Raw genomic sequence first — 18,842 nt, 5'->3', positions numbered from 1 at the left:
AAGGACACACAACACCAGTGCAGGGGTCCGGAGAGATAGCACAGCAGGGAGGGCCCTTGACTTGCACACCCTCAACCTGGGCTGGATCCCCGGCACCCCCTAGGGCCCCCCCAAACCCCAGCCAGAAGTCATCCCTGAGCACGGAGTCAGGAGTAAGCCCTGAGCATTACCAGGTGTGGTCAGGAAAAAAAAAAAAAACTTCTGTTCATTTTGGTGTTTTTGTTCTGGGCCCACACCCAGAAGTACTCAGGTGTTACTCCTGACTCTGTGCTCAGGAATCACACCTGTTGGTGCTCAGGGGACCCTATGGGATGCCGGGGATCAAACCCGGTTGGCTGCATGCAAGGCAAACACCCTCCCCACTGTCCTGTTGCTTCAGTCCCCTGACACTTCTGTTCATATTTGGGGGGGGGGCACACCCAGCTATGCACAGGGGTTACTCCTGGCTCTGCACTCAGGAATTACTCCTGGCGGTGCTCGGGGGACCCTATGGGATGCTGGGAATTGAACCCGGGTCGGCCGCGTGCAAGGCAAACGCCCTCCCCGCTGTGCTATCGCACCAGCCCCACTTCTGTTCATTTTGCACCGACCTTAAGAACATTCTGTGCCTAGGTGAACGCCCAGAATGCCACCAGCGCCCCGGGCGCCTCCTGGCGGGGACCCAGGGCTCCTCCCGCCAACCTCTCACTCCCTTCTGAGCCCACGCGCCCTCTGCATTCCTGCTGTCCCCCAACGGAACTGCCTGAACAGCCCAGGGGGCACACACACGCAGCTGGGCATGACAGCCTGGCACAGCCCTGGGACCCCCAGCAGGCAGGCAGAGGCGGGCGGCGCACTGGGTCACAGCCAACTCTCCTGGAGGAAGTGCCCAGAGGTGGGGCCCCTCTGTCCCCTGGCTTCCGACCTCTCTGCACCGCCCCTGTGCTGATGCCAGGAGGGGAAGTGGAGTCAGTTCCTCGGCAGCACCCGCTGCTGCCCGGCTGCCCGAGATCAAACACGGTCCCCAAGAACCAGCCCGCCCGGCGCTCCTGGCGTCCAGACAGCACTGCGCCCTGCTGGGCAGGCTTCGTCCCGTCCCTGCCGCACGCCAACCACTAGCGCCCTGTGGACCCTTAAACCCAGCTTGCACCCAGGGGGGTCCTGGGAAGCTTGCAGCAGGGATGGGGGCAAAGCCACGGCCCCTCCCTGCACAGCTCACACTCTTTTTTTTTTTTTTTGCTTTTTTTGGGTCACATCTAGCGATGCTCAGGGGTTACTCCTGGCTCTGCACTCAGGAATTACTCCTGGGGACCATACGGGATGCTGGGAATCGAACCTGGGTTGACCGCGTGCAAGACAAGCGCCCTACTTGCTGTGCTACCACTCCAGCCCCTCACACTCATTTTTTTGGGGGGTGAGGGGTCACTCTTGGCAGGGCTCAGGGTTACTCCTGGCTCTGCGTCCAGGAATCCTTTCTGGCAGTGACGGGTGCTTCAGAGATGCTACAGATCCAACCCGGGTCGGCCGCATGCAAGGCAAGCACCCTCCCTGCTGTCCTTCTGACGTAGGCAGGATAGGGAAGGCCTCCCAAGGCAACGGCCCAAGCCAACCTTGCAGAAAATGAGAAAAACAGGAACTAAGAAACCCTGATAAAACCTTGAGCCCCAACCAACCCTGAGGAGATTGGACAACTCCGCATGAAGGAAATTCCTTGAATACCCTGACTTTAGTGATTCAGCCCAAAAGAAGACCATCATCACTCCCAAACTCCCTGGTAACCTCCTTAGCAACGGACTTTTACCTAGGAAGAAGCCCCACATGGGGGGCAAGTTGGAGTAACCCTATAAAAGCCATCTTGGGGGCTGGAGAGATAGCACAGCGGGTAGGGTGTTTGCCTTGCACACGGTCGACCCGGGTTCGATTCCCAGCATCCCATATGGTTCCCTGAGCACCGCCAGGAGTAACTCCTGAGTGCAGAGCCAGGAGTAACCCCTGTGCATCGCCAGGTGTGACCCAAAAAGCAAAAAAAAAAAAAAAGCCACCTTGAACAAAGGAAGGACGCACATATGCTGCCCGAGCCCACGTGCTTTTTGCATCGACGTGGCCGAGTACATGTGTCGCCCGCATCTCCCCTCTTGAGATGTGTACTTTTTTTTTTTGCTTTTTGGGTCACACCTGGCAATGCACAGGGGTTACTGGCTCATGCACTCAGGAATTACACCTGGTGGTGCTCAGGGGACCATATGTGTTGCTGGGAATCGAACCCGGGTCAGCCGTGTGCAAGGCAAATGCCCTACTCGCTGTGCTATCGCTCCAGCCCCAAGATGTGTACTTTCATGCTTTCATGTCTAATGCTGGGATGTGTGTAGGGCTCTCTTCGTCCTTGGAGAAGTTCAACCTTGAGTGCGTTACTCTCTCTCTCTCTCTCTCTCTTCTCTCTCTCTCTCTCTCTTCCCCTCCACACTTTCAAAAACCCTCCAAATAAAATCCATTTATTAGCTGCCTATCTACTCCTGAAATTCCTTTCTGCGAGGCGAGACAAGAACCCAGTAACCCTGGGTCCTGGGTGGCAGAGGCGGATGGGGAGAAAGTGACCGTCTTTCTCCTCCCCGCTTCACAGAAGTCCCCCGTGGGGCCTGCCGACATCACTATCACTCTGGCCTCCTCGCTCACTTTTGAGCTCATTCCACCCTGTGGCTGCGGGGTGTTCAGCCAGGCACAAGCCGTCGTCCTGGGTCCGAGTGTCCCTTGTGTCATCCTCCAGTGGCCACACGGAGCAGCCACTCGGATGCAGCAGGTCTGGCCTGGGATGTGGAGCACTCACCTGGCGTGAGAGATGCCCTGGGTTCTAATCCCAGCACCAAAGAATCCACGCAAAGGAGCTGAGTGCCCCATCCGTCGTTGAGGGACCCAGTGACCCAGAGGTCTGCATCCAGGTCCTTTCTTTTGTCCTTTAGTGTTTTATTTTAGAAGGGAGTCACATCCGTGCTGCTCGGGGCTGACTTGTGGCTCTGTGCTCAGAGATGACTTCTGGCGGGGCTCGGGGGGTCGGGGCATACGTGGTCCTGAGGATCAGGCCAGGGTCAGCTGCAAGCAAGGCAAGCGTTGGACCTGCTGAGCTCGCTGACCAGCCCCATCCAGGCCGTGTCAGGCTGAAAAGTCACTTCATGTATTGTTCAGACACAGACAGCTTGTGTAGGGGCCCCGCCAGGCGCTGCTGGGAGCTGGGAGATGCAGCCACGGGGACTGGAGTTGAGGGACACCGAGCAGGAGGATGGCGCCAAGGGTTGGAGCGTCCCTGAGCACCAAGCTGGGAGTCGCCCCTAAGCACTAAGGGTGCCCCTCCACAAACAAAGCAAACAGACTTCGGGCTGGGCTTGCTCTGCCCTTGATACACGTTCCCACCCCTGATTTTTTTTTTCTGTTTGGGTCACACCCCGCTATGCTCAGGGGTTACTCCTGGCTCATGCACTCAGGAATCAGTCCTGGCAGTGCTCGGGGGACCATATGGGATGCTGGGAATTGAACCCGGGTCGGCCGCGTGCAAGGCAAACGCCCAACCTGCTGTGTTATCGCTCCAGCCCCCGCCCCTGATTTTTAATTCTTATTTATCTTTTGGTTTGGGGCCCCAGTTGTGCTCAGGGGTCACCCCTGGCTCTTCGCTCAGGACTTACTCTGACGGGCTCAGAGGACCCTATGGGATGCTGGGGATGGACCCAGGTCAGCCGCATGCAAGGCAGACGTCCTACCCCCTGTACTATCCTTCTGGCCTTACAACTCGAGTTTTGATTTTTTTTGCGGGGGGGGGGGGCTTTTTGGATCACACCGGGTGATGCACAGGGGTTACTCCTGGCTCATGCACTCAGGAATTGCTCCTGGCGGTGCTCAGGGGACCATATGGGTTGCTGGGAATCGAACCTGGGTCGGCCATGTTGGCTGCGTGCAAGGCAAACGCCCTACTCGCTGTGCTAACACTCCAGCCCCAAACCACTCGAGTTTTTAATGCTGCCATCTTACTCATTCCCGAGGGGTTAGAATTGGCGTAGTAGCTCTGTAGCAGCAAAACAACCGTGGTATTGTAAATTATATCTCAATAGAACATTGATCCGTCATTATTTTTTTTTTAATGTAAGAGTATTGCTAGTTATTCAGCCATTGATTAGGCTGATTGAACTAGGCATGAACTCTACTGATTCGTCATTAATGCAATGATGGTTTGGGGTTAATAGTGAGATGTTTATTTATTTATTTTTATTTACAAAGTTTTATTCATTTATTTATTTATGCATAGTTCAGTTTTAGACACACACAGGTCTGATATCAAAGTCTCTAACCCATTTTGAACTGAACTTTTATTATTTTTTAATTTTTATTTAAAAAAAAATTTTTATTAGTGAAACACCATGAGGTACAGTTGTAGACTTACAAGTTGTTGTGCTTGGGTTTCAGTTACGCAATGATCCAGTGCCCATCCCTCCACCAGTGCCCATTCTCCATTATTTACATTTAATAGTGAGGTGAATAAAATAAAGTATACCGGGATTAGGCGCTTGCCTTGCATGAGATTGTCTCGGCACCTTTTATGGTCGTCTGGGTCCTAACAGGAGTGATCCCCAAGCATAGAACTAGTCCTGAGCAGAGTCAGGGGTGTCCCCAAACCAAAGCAATTAATATAATTTAAAAAACGGTAAACAGTGTGTTTTTGATGTCTCCTGTCCTTGAGTGGCCCAATCCTTCTCTGTCAAAAGAAACAGACCAAAGCAGTGTCTCAAATTCTCAAACTTTCAAATACTTTCAAATGTTCACGTCGGTGCATCTATGTCTTCCGCTGCTGGGAAGTCATTTCTGCCTCTCTAGGTTTGGGGAGGGGGGTTACACCGGGTTCTGGGTTTCCCGTCCGCAGAGAGACCAGTTCCACAAGAAAATGCAAATGCAAAGGAACCTTCATTGCTAGCTCAAGCGAGGGTCCAAGCCTTATCCATCACAGAGGAGTCTCGACAAGGACCCGACACAAGTTCCAGAGAACATTATATGGCATATGGTTACATAAACAACGTTGGCAGTTTTCCCAAGAATTTCGAGGAAGCAGCCCCAAGTCTGTGAGCTAATGGGTCATGCCCACCTGCTGTGTCCAGAGATATCCCCCTTATCACAGGACTAGCTGGAGGCATCTAGGGGATTTCTGGCTTCCGGCAAGGACAGTCTCAGGGAATTCTTTGGATGATAGCAGAAACTGAGGTCTACTGCTTGTTTTGCTGAAGTGCAGCCTGTCGTGGTGCCTGTGAGGTTCTTTCTTGACCTCAGTATCCGTTTCTCTTTTTTTTAATTTTTTTTTAATTTATTTTTTGTTTGATATTGAAACACCATGAGGTACAGTTGTAGACTTACAAGTTGTTGTGCTTGGGTTTCAGTTATACAATGATTGAGTTTTCATCCCACCACCAGTGCCCATTCTCCACCCCTACCAATCCCAGTGTCCCTCCCACCCTCAGTATCTGTTTCTTGCACCCAGCCTGGACACTACCACATTCTTCCTGGGCTTAGAATCTCAGCGCACCCCAGGCACTGTTTTGGGGGGCAACCCCCATCAATTCTCAGGGGTTACTCCTAGCTCCGTGCTCAGGGACCATTTGGGGAGTCAGGAATTGAACCCCTGTTGGGGTCGGCCAACTGCAAGGCAAGAGTCTGACTTACTTTACTATTGCTCTCACCCTGTTCTTCCATTCTCTCATGAACTTATTTTTCTGGTTTTTTAAAAGGCATTTGTTCCCAGAAGTGAGGATATAGCCCCTTGAGAATATGTGTATATATATATTTTTATATATATATATATATAAAACATCTATATCATGGGCTGGAGCGATAGCACAGCAGGGAGGGCGTTTGCCTTGCACGTGACTGATCTGGGTTCAATTCTCAGCATCCCATATGGTCCCCCGCGCACTGCCAGGAGTGATTCCTGAGTGCAGATCCAGGAGGAACCCCTGAACATTGCCGGGTGTAACCGAAAAAGTAAAAAAAATCTATATCAAATGTTAGCAATATTTATAATTTAATAATCTTAAAGCTTGGGACCTAATGGCATCACGCAAATTAATCTGATTAAAGCACTCATAGGGGTTAGAGCGATAGTACAATGGGTTGGCCACTTGTCTTGCACTCAGATGACCCAGGTTCGATCCTGGCACCCCACAAGGGTCCCCTGAACGTTTCCAGGAGTGATCCCTGAGCACCACTGGGTACGGACACAAACCCAAAATAAGTAAATAAAGTGTGCTTATAGGCTTTGAACATGGTTCTCAACTGGACACTTGCTGGCAACATTTAATCCTGCCCCTGTGAGGCCGAGAATAAACTTCATATGTGCCATGACAGGCTGCACTTTGGCAAAACAAGCAGTAAGCCTACGTTTCTGTCCACCCCCCCCAAGAATTCCCTGAGACTGTCCTTGGCCAAAGCTGGAAATCCCCTAAATGCCTCCAGTCAGTCCTGTGATAAGGAGGATATCTCTGGGCACAGCAGGTGGGCATGACCAATTAGCTCACAGACTTGGGACTGCTTCCTCGAAATTCTTGGGAAAACTGCCAACATTGCTTATGTTACGATATGCCATATAATGTTCCTGGGAACCTGGGTCAGGGTCCTTGTGGAGACTCCTCTACTTTGGATGAGATTTGGAGCGATAGCTCAGCGGGGAGGGCGTTTGTCTCGTACACGGCATACTGGGTTCGATTCCTAGCATCCCATAGGGTCCCCCGAGCACCACCAGGAGTGATTCCTGAGTGCAGAGCCAGGAGGAACCCCTGAGCATCACTAGGTGTGACCCAAAAAGCAGGAGAGAGAGAGAGAGAGAGAGAGAGAGAGAGAGAGAGAGAGAGAGAGAGAGAGAGAGAGACTTGGACCCTAGCTCCATCTAGCAATAAAGGTTCCTTTGCAGGGAACACCAAGTAAAGGGTGTTTGGAAGACTATATAGACCGAACATGATGGTCACTCAATACCTCTATTGCAAACCAGAACACCCTAAAGGAAAGAGAGAGCAAGAGGGAATGCCCTGCCATAGACGTGGGGCAGGGTGAGGGGGGGATAGGAGGGGTGGGAGGGCTACTGGGTTCATTGGTGGTGGAGAATGGGCACTGGTGGAGGGATGGGTACTCGATCATTGTAGAACTGAAACCCAAACAGAAAAATACGTTAGTCTAAATAAATAAATTTAAAATATGGGGGCTGGAGTGATAGCACAGCGGGTAGGGTGCTTGCCTGGCACATGGCCGACCAGGGTTCGATTCCCAGCATCCCATATGGTCCCCTGAGCACAGCCAGGAGTGATTTCTGAGTGCAGAGCCAGGAGGAACCCCCCCAAAAACTTGAAAAGACAGCTACAAAAAAAAAAAAAAGGTTCCCGTGCGTTTGCATTCTCATAGGTGGAACTAGTCTCTTTGCAAAGGGCAAACCCAGAACCCAAGGAGACCGTGCGTGTATGTGCGCGTGTGTGTGTGTGTGTAGGGGTGGGAGGGGGCATCTCAGAGCCTGGCCGGAGACCGGGTGTGTGTGTGTGTGTGTGTGCGCGTGTGCGTGTGCGTGTGTGTGTGTGTGTGCGCGCAAAGGGGAAACCCAGAACCCAAGGAGACCGTGTGTGTGTGTGCGTGTGTGTGCGCGTGTGTGTGTGTGTAGGGGTGGGAGGGGGCATCTCAGAGCCTGGCCGGAGACCGGGTGTGTGTGTGTGTGCGTGTGCGTGTGTGTGTGTGTGCGTGTGCGTGCGTGTGCGTGCGTGTGTGTAGGGGTGGGAGGGGACACCTCAGAGCCTGGCCGGAACCTTTCTCCCCGGCGCGCGGCGGGACCCGCCCGGCCGGAAACACGCGCGGGACCGCGCAGGCGCAGTGGGCCGCGGGGCCGGGGCCGGGCCGCGGCGCGCAGGCATGAGCGTCCGGGCTGCAGCGGCGGCGCGGGCGGCGCGGAGCCCGGGGGTCGCGGGCTGGGCCCCGCGCGGCCGCCGCGCCGCCTCCCAGTGGCCGCCGCCGCCCGGCGTGGTGGACGTGGCGCGGCTGCTGCGCGACGCGGAGGCGGCGGCGGGGCCCGGGGCGGCGTTGGCGCGGGGGCCCGCGCGGCGCTCGGTGCTGCTGTTCCCGGGCCAGGGCAGCCAGGCGCTGGGCATGGGCCGGGCGCTGCTCCGCTTCCCGCGCGCCCGCGCCCTCTACGCCGCCGCCCGGCGCGTGCTGGGCTACGACCTGCTGCGGCTCAGCCTGCAGGGGCCGCGGGAGGCGCTGGACCGCACCGTGCACTGCCAGCCCGCCGTCTTCGTGGCCTCGCTGGCCGCCGTGGAGAAGCTGCGGGCGCAGCAGCCCGCGGTGCGTCCCCGCCCGGGTCCCCTCGCGATCGCCCCCGGGCTCGGGCCGGGCCCCCAGGCAGCGGGGCGGGGCGTTGGCCTTGCACGCGCGGCCGACCCGGGGTCGAGGCCCAGCACCCCATAGGGTGTCCCCCTTCCCGCCTGAGCACCTCCAGGAGTCATTCCTGAGTGCAGAGCCAGGGGTGACCCCGTGCACCTAGGCACGGAGTGTCCTTAAGGTCGGTGCAACGTGAACAGAAGTGGGGCTGGTGCGCAGGTAGGGCCTTTGCCTGGCACACGGCTGACCCAGGGTTCGAGTCCCAGCACCCCATAGGGTGTCCCCCGCCTGAGCACCTCCAGGAGTCATTCCTGAGTGCAGAGCCAGGGGTGACCCCGTGCACCTAGGCACGGAATGTCCTTAAGGTCGGTGCAAAATGTACAGAAGTGGGGCTGGTGCGATATAGCACAGCAGGTAGGACCTTTGCCTTGCACGCGGCTGACCCGGGTTCGAGTCCCAGCATCCCATAGGGTCCCCCCTAGCGCTGCCAGGAGTAATTCCTGAGTGCATGAGCCAAGAGTAACCCCTGTGCATCGCCGGGTGAAAGCCAGGTGAATTGCTGGCTGCTAACGCTTCCTGGTCTCTAGTACTTTTCACTTGGACCCAGGCAGCGCTGAGCACCCTCAGGCAGGCTTCACCTAGGCACAGAATGTTCTTTTTTTTTTTTTTTTTTTGCGTTTTGGGTCACACCTGGCGATGCACAGAGGTTACTCCTGGCTCTACACTCAGGAATAACCCCCAGCGGTGCTCGGGGGACTATCTGGGATGCTGGGAATCGAACCCGGGTCGGCCGCGTGCAAGGCAAACGCCCTACCCGCTGTGCTATTGATCCAGCCCCAGGCACAGAATGTCCTTAAGGTCAGTGCGAAATGAACAGAAGTGGGGCTGGTGCGATATAGCACAGCAGGTAGGACCTTTGCCTTGCACGCGGCTGACCCGGGTTCGAGGCCCAGCATCCCATAGGGTCCCCCCTAGCGCTGCTAGGAGTAATTCCTGAGTGCGTGAGCCAAGAGTAACCCCTGTGCATTGCTGGGTGAAAAGAAAGCCAGGTGAATTGCTGGCTGCTAACGCTTCCTGGTCCCTAGTACTTTTCACCTGGACCCAGGCGGCACTGGGCACCCTCAGGCAGGCGTCCAGGATGTGGTGACCGGGTGAGGAAGGGAGACCCAGGTGTTCAAGGCGTTGGTCCTCAGGGTCCTGCAGGTGGTACTTGGGGTCTCCATGCTCAGCACTATGCACACCTCGTATCCTCCCACCCCATGTACAGATGAATTCGCCGAGTCTCAGAGAGTTAGGGGGTTCACCCAAGGTGAGACTCGGGCCGAATTCTGTGACTCACCTCCCTGGGTCCTACAAGAGAGCCCCCAGGGGCAGAGAGGTGGGCAGCCAGGCTGGGGCAGCTCACCCCGACGGGTGGGCCCGTGAGTGGCCAGGTCACTCCTGTATGCCCTTTCCTGGACCTGGACCTGGCTCAGAGCTCCCGAGCACCCCGCTGGCTCCCGAGGGGGCGCCCGGCTCACTGTGCGTCCTCCACCAGGTGATTGAGGGCTGCGTGGCCGCCGCCGGCTTCAGCGTGGGAGAGTTTGCCGCTCTTGTGTTCGCCGGAGCCATGGACTTTGATGAAGGTACTCAGGAAGGGCTCGGTGTGCACAGGGGCCCTGGACAGGGGCCCAAGGGGAGGCTAGCTGTGCCTCGGCGGGGCGGGGGGCAGGGAAGCGAGTGACCTCGGAGCCCCAGGAGTGTGTCTGAAGGAGGCCCAGGGGACACCGGGTGACCTGCTGGTCGCTGCCTGCAGCCCCTCGCCCACCTCACCTGGCAGCCTCTAAGTGCCGCCGAACAGGAAGGAAAGAGCAGAGAATGTTTCTGTTGAGCCAGGTGTGACCCCTGAAAATAAATAGGATTTAAAACTGCACATCGGGGAGGGCGTTTGCTTTGCACGTGGCCGACCTGGGTTCGAGTCCCAGTATCCCATAAGGTCCCCCGAGCACTGCCAGGAGTAATTCCTGTGCATTGCCAGATGTGACCCAGAAAGCAAAAAAAAATAAAACTGCACTGCTCACTGGGAAATTGCAGATCAGACCCCGCGAGACCCCGTTTCACATAGCCAGGGTGAACTTGCATTTAAACCAGCAAACGAGGAAAAAGTGAAAGTGCTGATGACCGTGGGGATGTGACAGGAAGGGGGGACAGTAGTGTCACAGTGTGACCCCCAGGTCCGCTCCAAGGGACTGGCAGACGCAGAGACTCGCCGCGGGGAAAGGGCCCCGGGAACAGCTTATCGCAGCCGAGGCCGGAAGCCACCAGGCCGGCTGCTCCCTGCAGGGGTGACCCTGGGCGATAAGAGTCCCCACACCGGCGACATGCTGAGGAACCCCCAGGTGGGAGCGAGTCGGTCAAATCTGGGGTCTCAACCAGGGCACGTGCTGCTGAGCGCGTGGCCAGGCCCCTCTGCTCTTCCCAGAGAGCACTGAACCGGGAGAAAGCCGCTGGCTCTGCACAGGGATTGCATGCAGGAGGCCCAGGTTCTTCTAGCACCACCTGGTGCCCTGAGCACTGGGCCGGGAGTAGACCCAGCCATGCTCGCTGTGGGTCAACTTAAAAAAAATAAAAGAGTAAACATAAACACAGCAGTTGGGCCCAGGCTGGCTCAGCGGGATGACATGGATGGCCGTAGAGCTGGTGCCTGTCCCTGTCCCGACGTGCTGTGGGCGTTCTGGAAGGCCCAGCAAGGCTGAGCCCCTGGGAGGGCTTGGGCCTGAACCTCCCTGGGTCTGTTCCCACCCTCGGAGCAGGCCCAGGTGAGGGTATTGGTGGGGACCCTGACAGCCCTGTCCAACCCCCACCCCACGGTCCCCACCCTGGTCGATGCCACCAGCTCTGGGTTCATGGTTGTCAGAAGTGATGGAAACTCACACTTGTGGGTAACGTGTACCCGGCGCCCAGAGCTGGGAGGCTCATTCTTTGGGGGCGCAGTGAAAGCCTGTAGATGGTGGTCATCACCCCTGGGATCTACCCACAGGTGGCCGGGACACCCCGACCTCAAGTTGTGACCATCAAATCCTGTGCCCCACTCCCTGCCCCCCGCCCCCCCAGGGAGGGCCCGGGTGTAGGCTGAGCCTGGCCTCTCCCACAGGGCTCCATGCAGTGAAGGTGCGCGCGGAGGCCATGCAGGAGGCCTCGGAGGCCGTGCCCAGCGGGATGCTGTCCGTCCTCGGCCAGCCGCAGTCCAAGTTCGCCCTCGCCTGCCAGGAAGCGCGTGAGCACTGTGCGGCCTCGGGCCTGAAGGACCCGGTGTGCGAGGTGTCCAACTACCTCTTCCCCGACTGCAGGGTCATCTCGGGCCACCTGGAGGTAGGTGTGGGGGGACCCACCCGGGCAAAGGCATAGGATAGTGCCCGTGTCTCTAGGGGATCTGTGGCCAACTGATGGCCCAGCGTCCGGGACGGCCGTGCCGCCAGCCTCCTGGGGTCTGTCCCTCCCGTCCTCCTGTCGCTGGGCAGGGGGGTTTGCTTCTGCCCTTCCTCCCAGCTGTCCTCATTCTCGCAGATCCTAGACGCCTGCTCAGGGGGAACACAGGGTGAGGGGCACCTCAGGGAGGTGGGCAGCTGGAGAAAGGGCATTTCTGTGCCAGGAGCCTGCCCTTTGGGCGGGGGTGCAGGGGGCTGGGGTGGCGGGCAGTGTCCAAAATCACACCTTGCGGCTCCTGGCTGGCCTGTGGGCAGAGAACGGGCACTTGGGTCACTCGGGTCTCCTCAACCATGCCAGGAGCTGCCAGGTGTTAACTTGGAGAGCCCCCTGGGGAGCTGGGGGTGCGGGTCGCAGACTGGGTGGTCCAGACTGATGGTGCCGGAACTCCCGGGTGGGCATCACTCCCCAAGTGCCAGGTCCGGGCTGGGGGCGCCCGCGAGGCCACCCCGAGGGCCTCCCCCGGCGCGGCCCACACCCGTTCCCTGGCACCCCCCAGGCCCTGCGCTTCCTGCAGAAGAACTCGGCCAGGTTCCACTTCCGCCGCGCCAAGCTGCTGCCCGTGAGCGGCGCCTTCCACACGCGCCTCATGGAGCCCGCGCAGGAGCCCCTGGCACGGGCGCTGCGCGACGTCCGCGTCCGCAAGCCCCTGGTGGCCGTGCACGCCAACGTCAGCGGGCACCGCTACGCCGACCCCAAGCACATCCCCAGGCTGCTGGTGCAGCAGGTGGTGGCCCCGGTGAAGTGGGAGCAGACGATGCACATCATCTACGAGCGGAAGAAGGGCACCCCCTTCCCCAGGACCTTCGAGGTGGGCCCGGGCAGGCAGCTGGGCAGCATCCTCAGGAGCTGCAACATGCAGGCCTGGAAGTCCTACAGCAGCGTGGACGTGGTGACGCCGGACGAGGAGGACGTGGACCCGGACCCGGACCCGGCCCCGGCCCCCTGAGGCGCCCTTTTGCTGGCAGGGCCCCGCCCACCCCTCTGGAGTGCCACCCAGGGGCCCACTTGCTCTGGGGCCCCGCCCACAGCCCTGGGCCCCGCCCACCTGCTCCGGAGCCCCGCCCCCTGCCCACGTGGTGGGGCTTGTGGCCCAGCGCCGTGAGCGCCAACGCCGGAGAAAGCATTAAAGGTGCATTTTCTCTACCCGCTGCTTGTTTCCCCCTTGAACAGTGTCCAACGCCGGGAAAGCAGCTTTGGGGGTGGAGCCCCGCCGGCCTCCCTCCTCCAGCTCCACTGTCCTGCCCCCTGGCGGGCATCGTTGCCCAGATGTGAGGTGAGCTGGGGGCCCCGCTGGGGTCGCTGGACACACTGACCCACCAGCCACCGTGGGACCGGGGTCAGAGGCTTCCCTGTTGTTACCTGCAGGTACCCAGTCGGGAGAGCTGCACCCCCCAGTGTCCTCCAGAATGCCACTCCCCCCCCCAGCACGGGTGCACCTCTTCTCTCCACGGAGACCCAGGCCATGCAGAGGGGGCTCACACACAACCGGTGGGCAGCCGGTCTCAGGGTCCAGTTGCAACAGCAGGCGACCAGAGGGCTTCCTGGAAGAGGTGACCCTGGGTTTGGCCTTGTTACTAACCATGCTGATTATACAATGGGCCCCCAGGGCCAGAGGGTCAGTGCATCGACACAGGCGGTGTCTTCAGTGTCCCCACTCCCTCACACTGCCCTGGCCGGCCCCCTCCGCCCATGGGCCCCAGAAGCAGCCCCCACACGGGGACAGAGAGGCCAGCAGGAAGTGCTGGAGGAGCCCCCGGCGGGTGGGCTCAGGACCCCCATCACAGGGGCCTTGAAGCCAAAGAAACGATCCCTAGTGGCGCACTGGGGGCAGAAGGGAAGGGGCTGGCCCAGCCCCCACAGCCGCACGCGCGAATTTTGGGGTGCGAAGGGGCGTAAGGCGGGGAGTGTGGCCCTGTGCCCTGCCCGGGCAGGGCGGACCCCAAAGAGGGCTGGCGCCGGCTGGAGACCAACAGTTTTATTGCGCTCTCCCACCCCTCAGAAATCCATTCCAGCAGATGTTCTCGTTGGGGCCCCAGAGACACGGGGGTGTGGCCAGCACTCCCCCCGGCCGCCGGCCAGGTGACAGTCCCAGCGGAGCGGGGCTGGGGCAGGGAGGCAAGGCCGTTAACCAGTAACGCCCGAGGTCCAGGGAGTTCATGTCTCTGACGAAAACAAAGATGGGAGGGGACGCCAACCGGTGGCGACCTCAGCAGTGTCCCAGCACGCAGAGCTTAAATATCAAAAAGGGATCTTCAGAAAAAACGGGAAAAAGACAACCAAGGAGGCCACCTCCAGGGTGGCGGGAGGGGGGTCCAGCCCCCCAGGCTGCCAGCAGCCGCAGGGGTCACAGGAAACGCAGACCCCAGCCCACAAGCAGCAGCAGCACCAAGGACAGCGCCAGCTCGCGCCCCAGGGCGGGGCGCACCTGCGGGGGAGACAGGGGAGACAGCCGTGAGTCCCGACCTCAGACCCCTCCGGGCCTGCGCCACGCCGAGGGGTTCGGGCAGGCTGGTGGGGTGGTCTGGTGACGCTGGGGACCCAGGGAGACTCGAGCAATCCGGCATGAGGGGCCTCAGGGGAGGGGACCCTGGGTGAACAGGTGTGGAGAGGCGGGGCGAGCCCCCGGGGCAGGGGACAGCGGACTGGGGCCTGGGCCTCTCTGGGGAGGGGGGTGGCAAGTGGGCACGGCTGGGACTGTGGTGGCAGCTCTGGGGGAGGGGGGGAGGGCGCAAGGCTCTTACCCGGGCCCTGAGGGTCAGGAAGCCCCAGATCCGTGCACTCTCCCTGAGGTTCCTGAGCAGGTCTCCGAGGACGCCCCGCACGCCCGTCTGGCTGTAGGTGAGGGCCAGGCTGGAGCAGAAACAGGTGGGAGGGGGCGTGAGCACTGGGATGGGGGGCGAGGGGGCACTCAGCCGCAGGGCAGGCACGGCCCAGCCCTCCCGCACCTCTGACCCTGTGCGCCCACCCTGCTCCTGGTTCCAAATTCATCACCGGGGGTCCCCCCGCCCCTGTTCAGCCATGTGCGGGCGGGGAGCAGCGGGTCTGTCCTGCGCCAAGACTGTGGTCCTGTCTGGGGAGATGCCCTGGGGCTTCCTACTTCCTGGGGTCTGGTGTGATCGGGCCCCGGCACCCCAGGAAGGGACCGAGACGCCGTGTCAACTTAACTCCATCCACACACACACACCCCCCGCACCTTGGGACACCCTGGACCCCAGTGTTGCAGCAGTGGACAGCAGCGCCCCCCCCCCAGGCTCCCACTGTGGTCCGGGCTCCCAGTGACCAGTGTCCAGCTCACCTGTGCACGGCCCGGCCGGGCAGCGTCCACCGCACCTCCATCTCGTCCCCGATGAAGGCCAGCCGCATGGCCACATCGTTCGGGCCGCTGGGGTGCGCCCTGCGGGGAAGCCGGGGTCACAGGGCCGTGAGGGCGCAGCAGAAGCCTTCAGGGTCCTCTTCTGAGTACCAAGATTTTTTTGTGTGGCCTGGTTGACCCCTCCCCACCCCCTGCCAGGACCGCACACCTGCAGGACCCCCAGTGGGGATTCTGAGCTGGCTGCTTCCCATGGGGGTCCCCAGCGGACACCCCTTGTGGGGGATGAGGGGCTCTGAACCCCCCGTCATTGGGGCCCCCGCTCTTGCTAGGGAGCGGCACCCCCAGCACCCCGGGGGACTGGAACCTGATCTCCCTCTGGTGCCCGCAGCCTCCCGGACACCTCTGCTCCCAGCGGGGGTGGGGGGTGGCGCCCACACATTCCATCCCGCTGACAAGCCAGCGGGGAATTCCTAGGGGCCCAGCTGAGCCTCGCCCACTCTCCTCCGCCACCTGCCCCGTCCTCCCGTGTGGGGACCTTGAGTCTAGGAGGTGGGGTCACAGGCAAGTGTCCCCCCCACCGTTGTTACGAGGTTCCCGGATCTGTGGGCCCAGGCATGCACCTCTGTGCTGCCCCACAGCCAAGGCTCGACCCAGGGCTGAGGGTACCCGCGTCCCCTCCCGACTCTGCGTCTCCCCAGCGGCTCTTGGCCGCCCGGCCCTGCTGCCTGACTGCTCAGGCCCGGAGAAGCGGGGCGCCACCAGGGCTCCCCCGATGGTGCAGGTGCGGTGGCGAGGGGCGAGGGAGTGACAGTGCAGTGCAGGGGATCAGACTCGGGGCCTCGAGTCTGCCAGGCGTGTGCCGGGGCCCCTCTCCTCATCGCCCCAGCCCAGATCTCTCTCCCGAGTGACGCTGACAGTGGCCGCGGGCCGGGAGCTCGCCTGCTGGACGGGAGCGCCCGAGGGGGATGGAGGCAGCAGGGCTGAGGGTCCCTCTGTGTGCCCGGCCCCCCTCCAGGGCCACAGTGGGAAATCTCCCCCGGGAATGAGCGGGAGGGCGGGGTGTGGGGCTCCCTGGGCCTCACCCGTGGCGGAGGGGTGCAGGAGCGCTGTAGTCTGTGACGTCCGTCATGCCGGGGACGGTCCCAGCACCCGGGAGATGCTCGCGCAGGAAGGAGTCGGCAAAGAGGTCCCTCGGGACAGGCCTGGCTCGGGGCATCTCTGGGGAGAGACACAGCCTGTGGGCATGTGCACGGTCCCTCAGCCCCTGGGTGCTGCCCCTCTGCTCTGGCCACGTCCCTGGGCTCCCTGGAAAGGATCTCTACGAGCCCTTACGGTTCCTCTTTATGAGGCAAAATCAGCCTCAACATGGTCTGGATATGGGTCGGCCGGGTCAAACCAAAGGCCCAGAGCCCACCTACAAGCCCCCAGCAAATGTCGGGGTGGGGTCATCAGCCACTGCCACGGTGTCCCCAAGCGAACCCCCCATTTTCTGAGCCACACCCAGGGGTGCGCGGGGATCAAGAGAGTGGCTCAGAGGGCTGGAGGGATAGCACAGCAGGGAGGCCTTGCACATGGCCCGACCCGGGTTCAATCCCCAGCATCCCATAGGGTCCCCCGAGCACCGCCAGGAGGGACTCCTGAGTGCAGAGCCAGGAGGAACCCCTGAGCATCACCGGGTGTGACCCAACCCCCCAAAAGAAAAGAGAGAGTGGCTCAGATATCCATTGGCGGTGACGGGGATCGAACCGGGCTCGGCCACTTGCCAGACAAACCCCTCAACCGCTGACCTATATCCTCCCCCACTTCCCGCCTTTGCCTGAGCACTGAGGGGGGCCTCACACGTTTTCCAAGCAGGTGCCCTGGTCCCCGGGGCCGGCAACTTCCCTTCCCAGGACCCGCCGCCTTCCCTGGCTTCCCAGCAGCAAGACCCCTTTTGTGACGGGCGACCCTGTCCGGATCCGCCACGCGCCCTTTCCCAGCGTCCCTTGCAGTGCAGGGTGGTGGCGGAGTTGGCGCAGGGCTACCACAGTGGCAGCCCGGCCACCGCCAGAGCAAGGGGCGGCAAGAGCGGCACGCCCCCGTGGAATGGCTGGACTGTTGCAAAACGACCAGCCACGACCCCCTAAACTCAGCAGGAAAAACGGAAGCGGGTTTGGGCCCGGGGGGAGGCGGGGGGGAGGCGGGAAGGTGGCAGCGGGCGTGCAGGGGGCGTCCCTGGCTCGGTTTCCTGGCACCGCGCTGCAGGGAGTGCCCCACGGGCGCAGAGCCAGGAGTGGCCACGGCACCTACGGGCCCCAGAGCATAAACAAACCAGCGGGTGAAAGGAGGCCTGTTTGATCACCCGGCGCGTTTCCGGGTCCTTCCCATGGCAGCTGCTGGCCCCACACCGCTGGGCGCTGACCACTGGACCTGAGGGCCCGGCCACTCACCCCGTGGTACCCAAGAGCCGTGGCCCAGGGGACAAGGATGCAGTGTGTGTAGCCCTGGAGTTCGGATCCGGGTCTGCTTCGTGGCAGCTGACAGCGCAGTGATGCTGGGGGAGGGGGGTTTCGGGAAGGACGCTCCCACCCCAACCCCGAGGAGCAGCGCCCCAAAGGCCCCTGTGAGCCCCATGTGGCTTCAGACCCTTCCCTCTCCTGGGTGTGGATGGAGCCCACCAGGGTTGCGAGCTGGAAAGGTCGGGCTGAGCCCCAAGTCTCCCACCCGACCCCAGCCAGGTGGATGGAACGGGGTGGGGGGGCGCCCCAAGAGGAATGTGATGGCGTGGGCCCGCATCAGGGCGGCCGCTGTCCTGCAGGTGTCCCGTCACGCAGGCAGGGCGGCTATGACGTTCTGCGGGGCGCGGGCAGGGGACCCACAGAGGCCGGCATTGTTCCCGGAGAGCCGGGCCAGCACCCCTATCCCCGAGCAAGCGAGAGCTGGTTTCGGTTCCTGCGCGGGCCGGGCGAGTCAGCATCTGTTCTAGATAAAAGGCCGAGGGGTGGGGGCTGAGGGGCGGCAGGCCCGTGGGGTGGGGGTGGGGGTTGGCTCAGGAACCAGACGCGTAAACACGGCGCCTGCAGCCACGCGGGGCCCGCGGCCTGGCATATGCCAGCGCACCTGTTGCTGGCACCTTCCCCGGGGGCTGAAAGGAGCTGTCAGGGCGCATGGGGTGGGGGAGGGGAGGGGTCCTCCCACCAGCCCAGGCCCCTGCAGGAGTGTCAAAAGCCAAGGCTGAGGGGCTGGAGCGACGGGAGAGTAGGGAGGGCGCTTGCTCTGCAGGTGGCAACCTGGGTTCGATCCCCGGCACCCCTGTAGTGCCCCCATCACCGCCAGGAGTGATTCCTGAGCGCCGGGCCAGGGCCAGGAGTGAACTCTGAGCATCGCCGGGTGTGGCCCAAAACAGAAACCAAACAAGCCGTCTGCCGAGACCCGGCAACTCCCCTGAAGCAGCGAGCCCAGACCCGGGACTGGGGGACAGTCTTGGAGGCGTCAGGCCCCCCATTCTGGGGGCTCTCGGTGGCAGCTAAAAGGCCCGACGGGGCTGGGGAGCACAGGCCGTGCGCACTGGAGGGCCTGACCCCTCCCCGCTGACCAGCACGCAGGCCCTCGGGCACCAGGAGCACATGTCCCCGGGGTCCCTTCCTCTGCCTGCGCCCCCCACATGGCATGCACACGGCCCCTGCTCCAGCCACCCCGCAGCTGACCCCCACCTATGCCG

At 61.1% G+C, this 18,842-nt stretch overlaps 2 protein-coding genes across 2 annotated transcripts; one reads left to right on the top strand and one right to left on the bottom strand.

The window, feature by feature from the left end:
- Nucleotides 1–7,882: 7,882 nt before the first annotated feature.
- On the top strand, nt 7,883–12,972 carry MCAT (malonyl-CoA-acyl carrier protein transacylase). Its single transcript, XM_056137520.1, has 4 exons — nt 7,883–8,325; nt 9,899–9,986; nt 11,495–11,712; nt 12,326–12,972. Exons 1-4 carry the CDS (start codon nt 7,897–7,899, stop codon nt 12,773–12,775), a joined length of 1,185 nt encoding a protein of 394 aa, XP_055993495.1. The 5' UTR covers nt 7,883–7,896; the 3' UTR covers nt 12,776–12,972.
- A 1,143-nt stretch (nt 12,973–14,115) lies between these two features.
- On the bottom strand, nt 14,116–16,353 carry LOC130044928 (bcl-2-interacting killer-like). Its single transcript, XM_056137604.1, has 4 exons — nt 16,225–16,353; nt 15,125–15,223; nt 14,571–14,679; nt 14,116–14,254 (listed from the first exon to the last, which is right to left on the bottom strand). Exons 1-4 carry the CDS (start codon nt 16,269–16,271, stop codon nt 14,174–14,176), a joined length of 336 nt encoding a protein of 111 aa, XP_055993579.1. The 5' UTR covers nt 16,272–16,353; the 3' UTR covers nt 14,116–14,173.
- Between the last annotated feature and the right edge of the window lie 2,489 nt (nt 16,354–18,842).

Source organism: Sorex fumeus, unplaced genomic scaffold, assembly GCF_029834395.1.
Source record: "Sorex fumeus unplaced genomic scaffold, SorFum_2.1 ptg000125l, whole genome shotgun sequence".
Classification (NCBI taxonomy): Eukaryota; Metazoa; Chordata; class Mammalia; order Eulipotyphla; family Soricidae; genus Sorex; species Sorex fumeus.
Note: the sequence above shows the minus strand (reverse complement) of the source record. Positions and strands in the feature narration are given on the sequence as shown.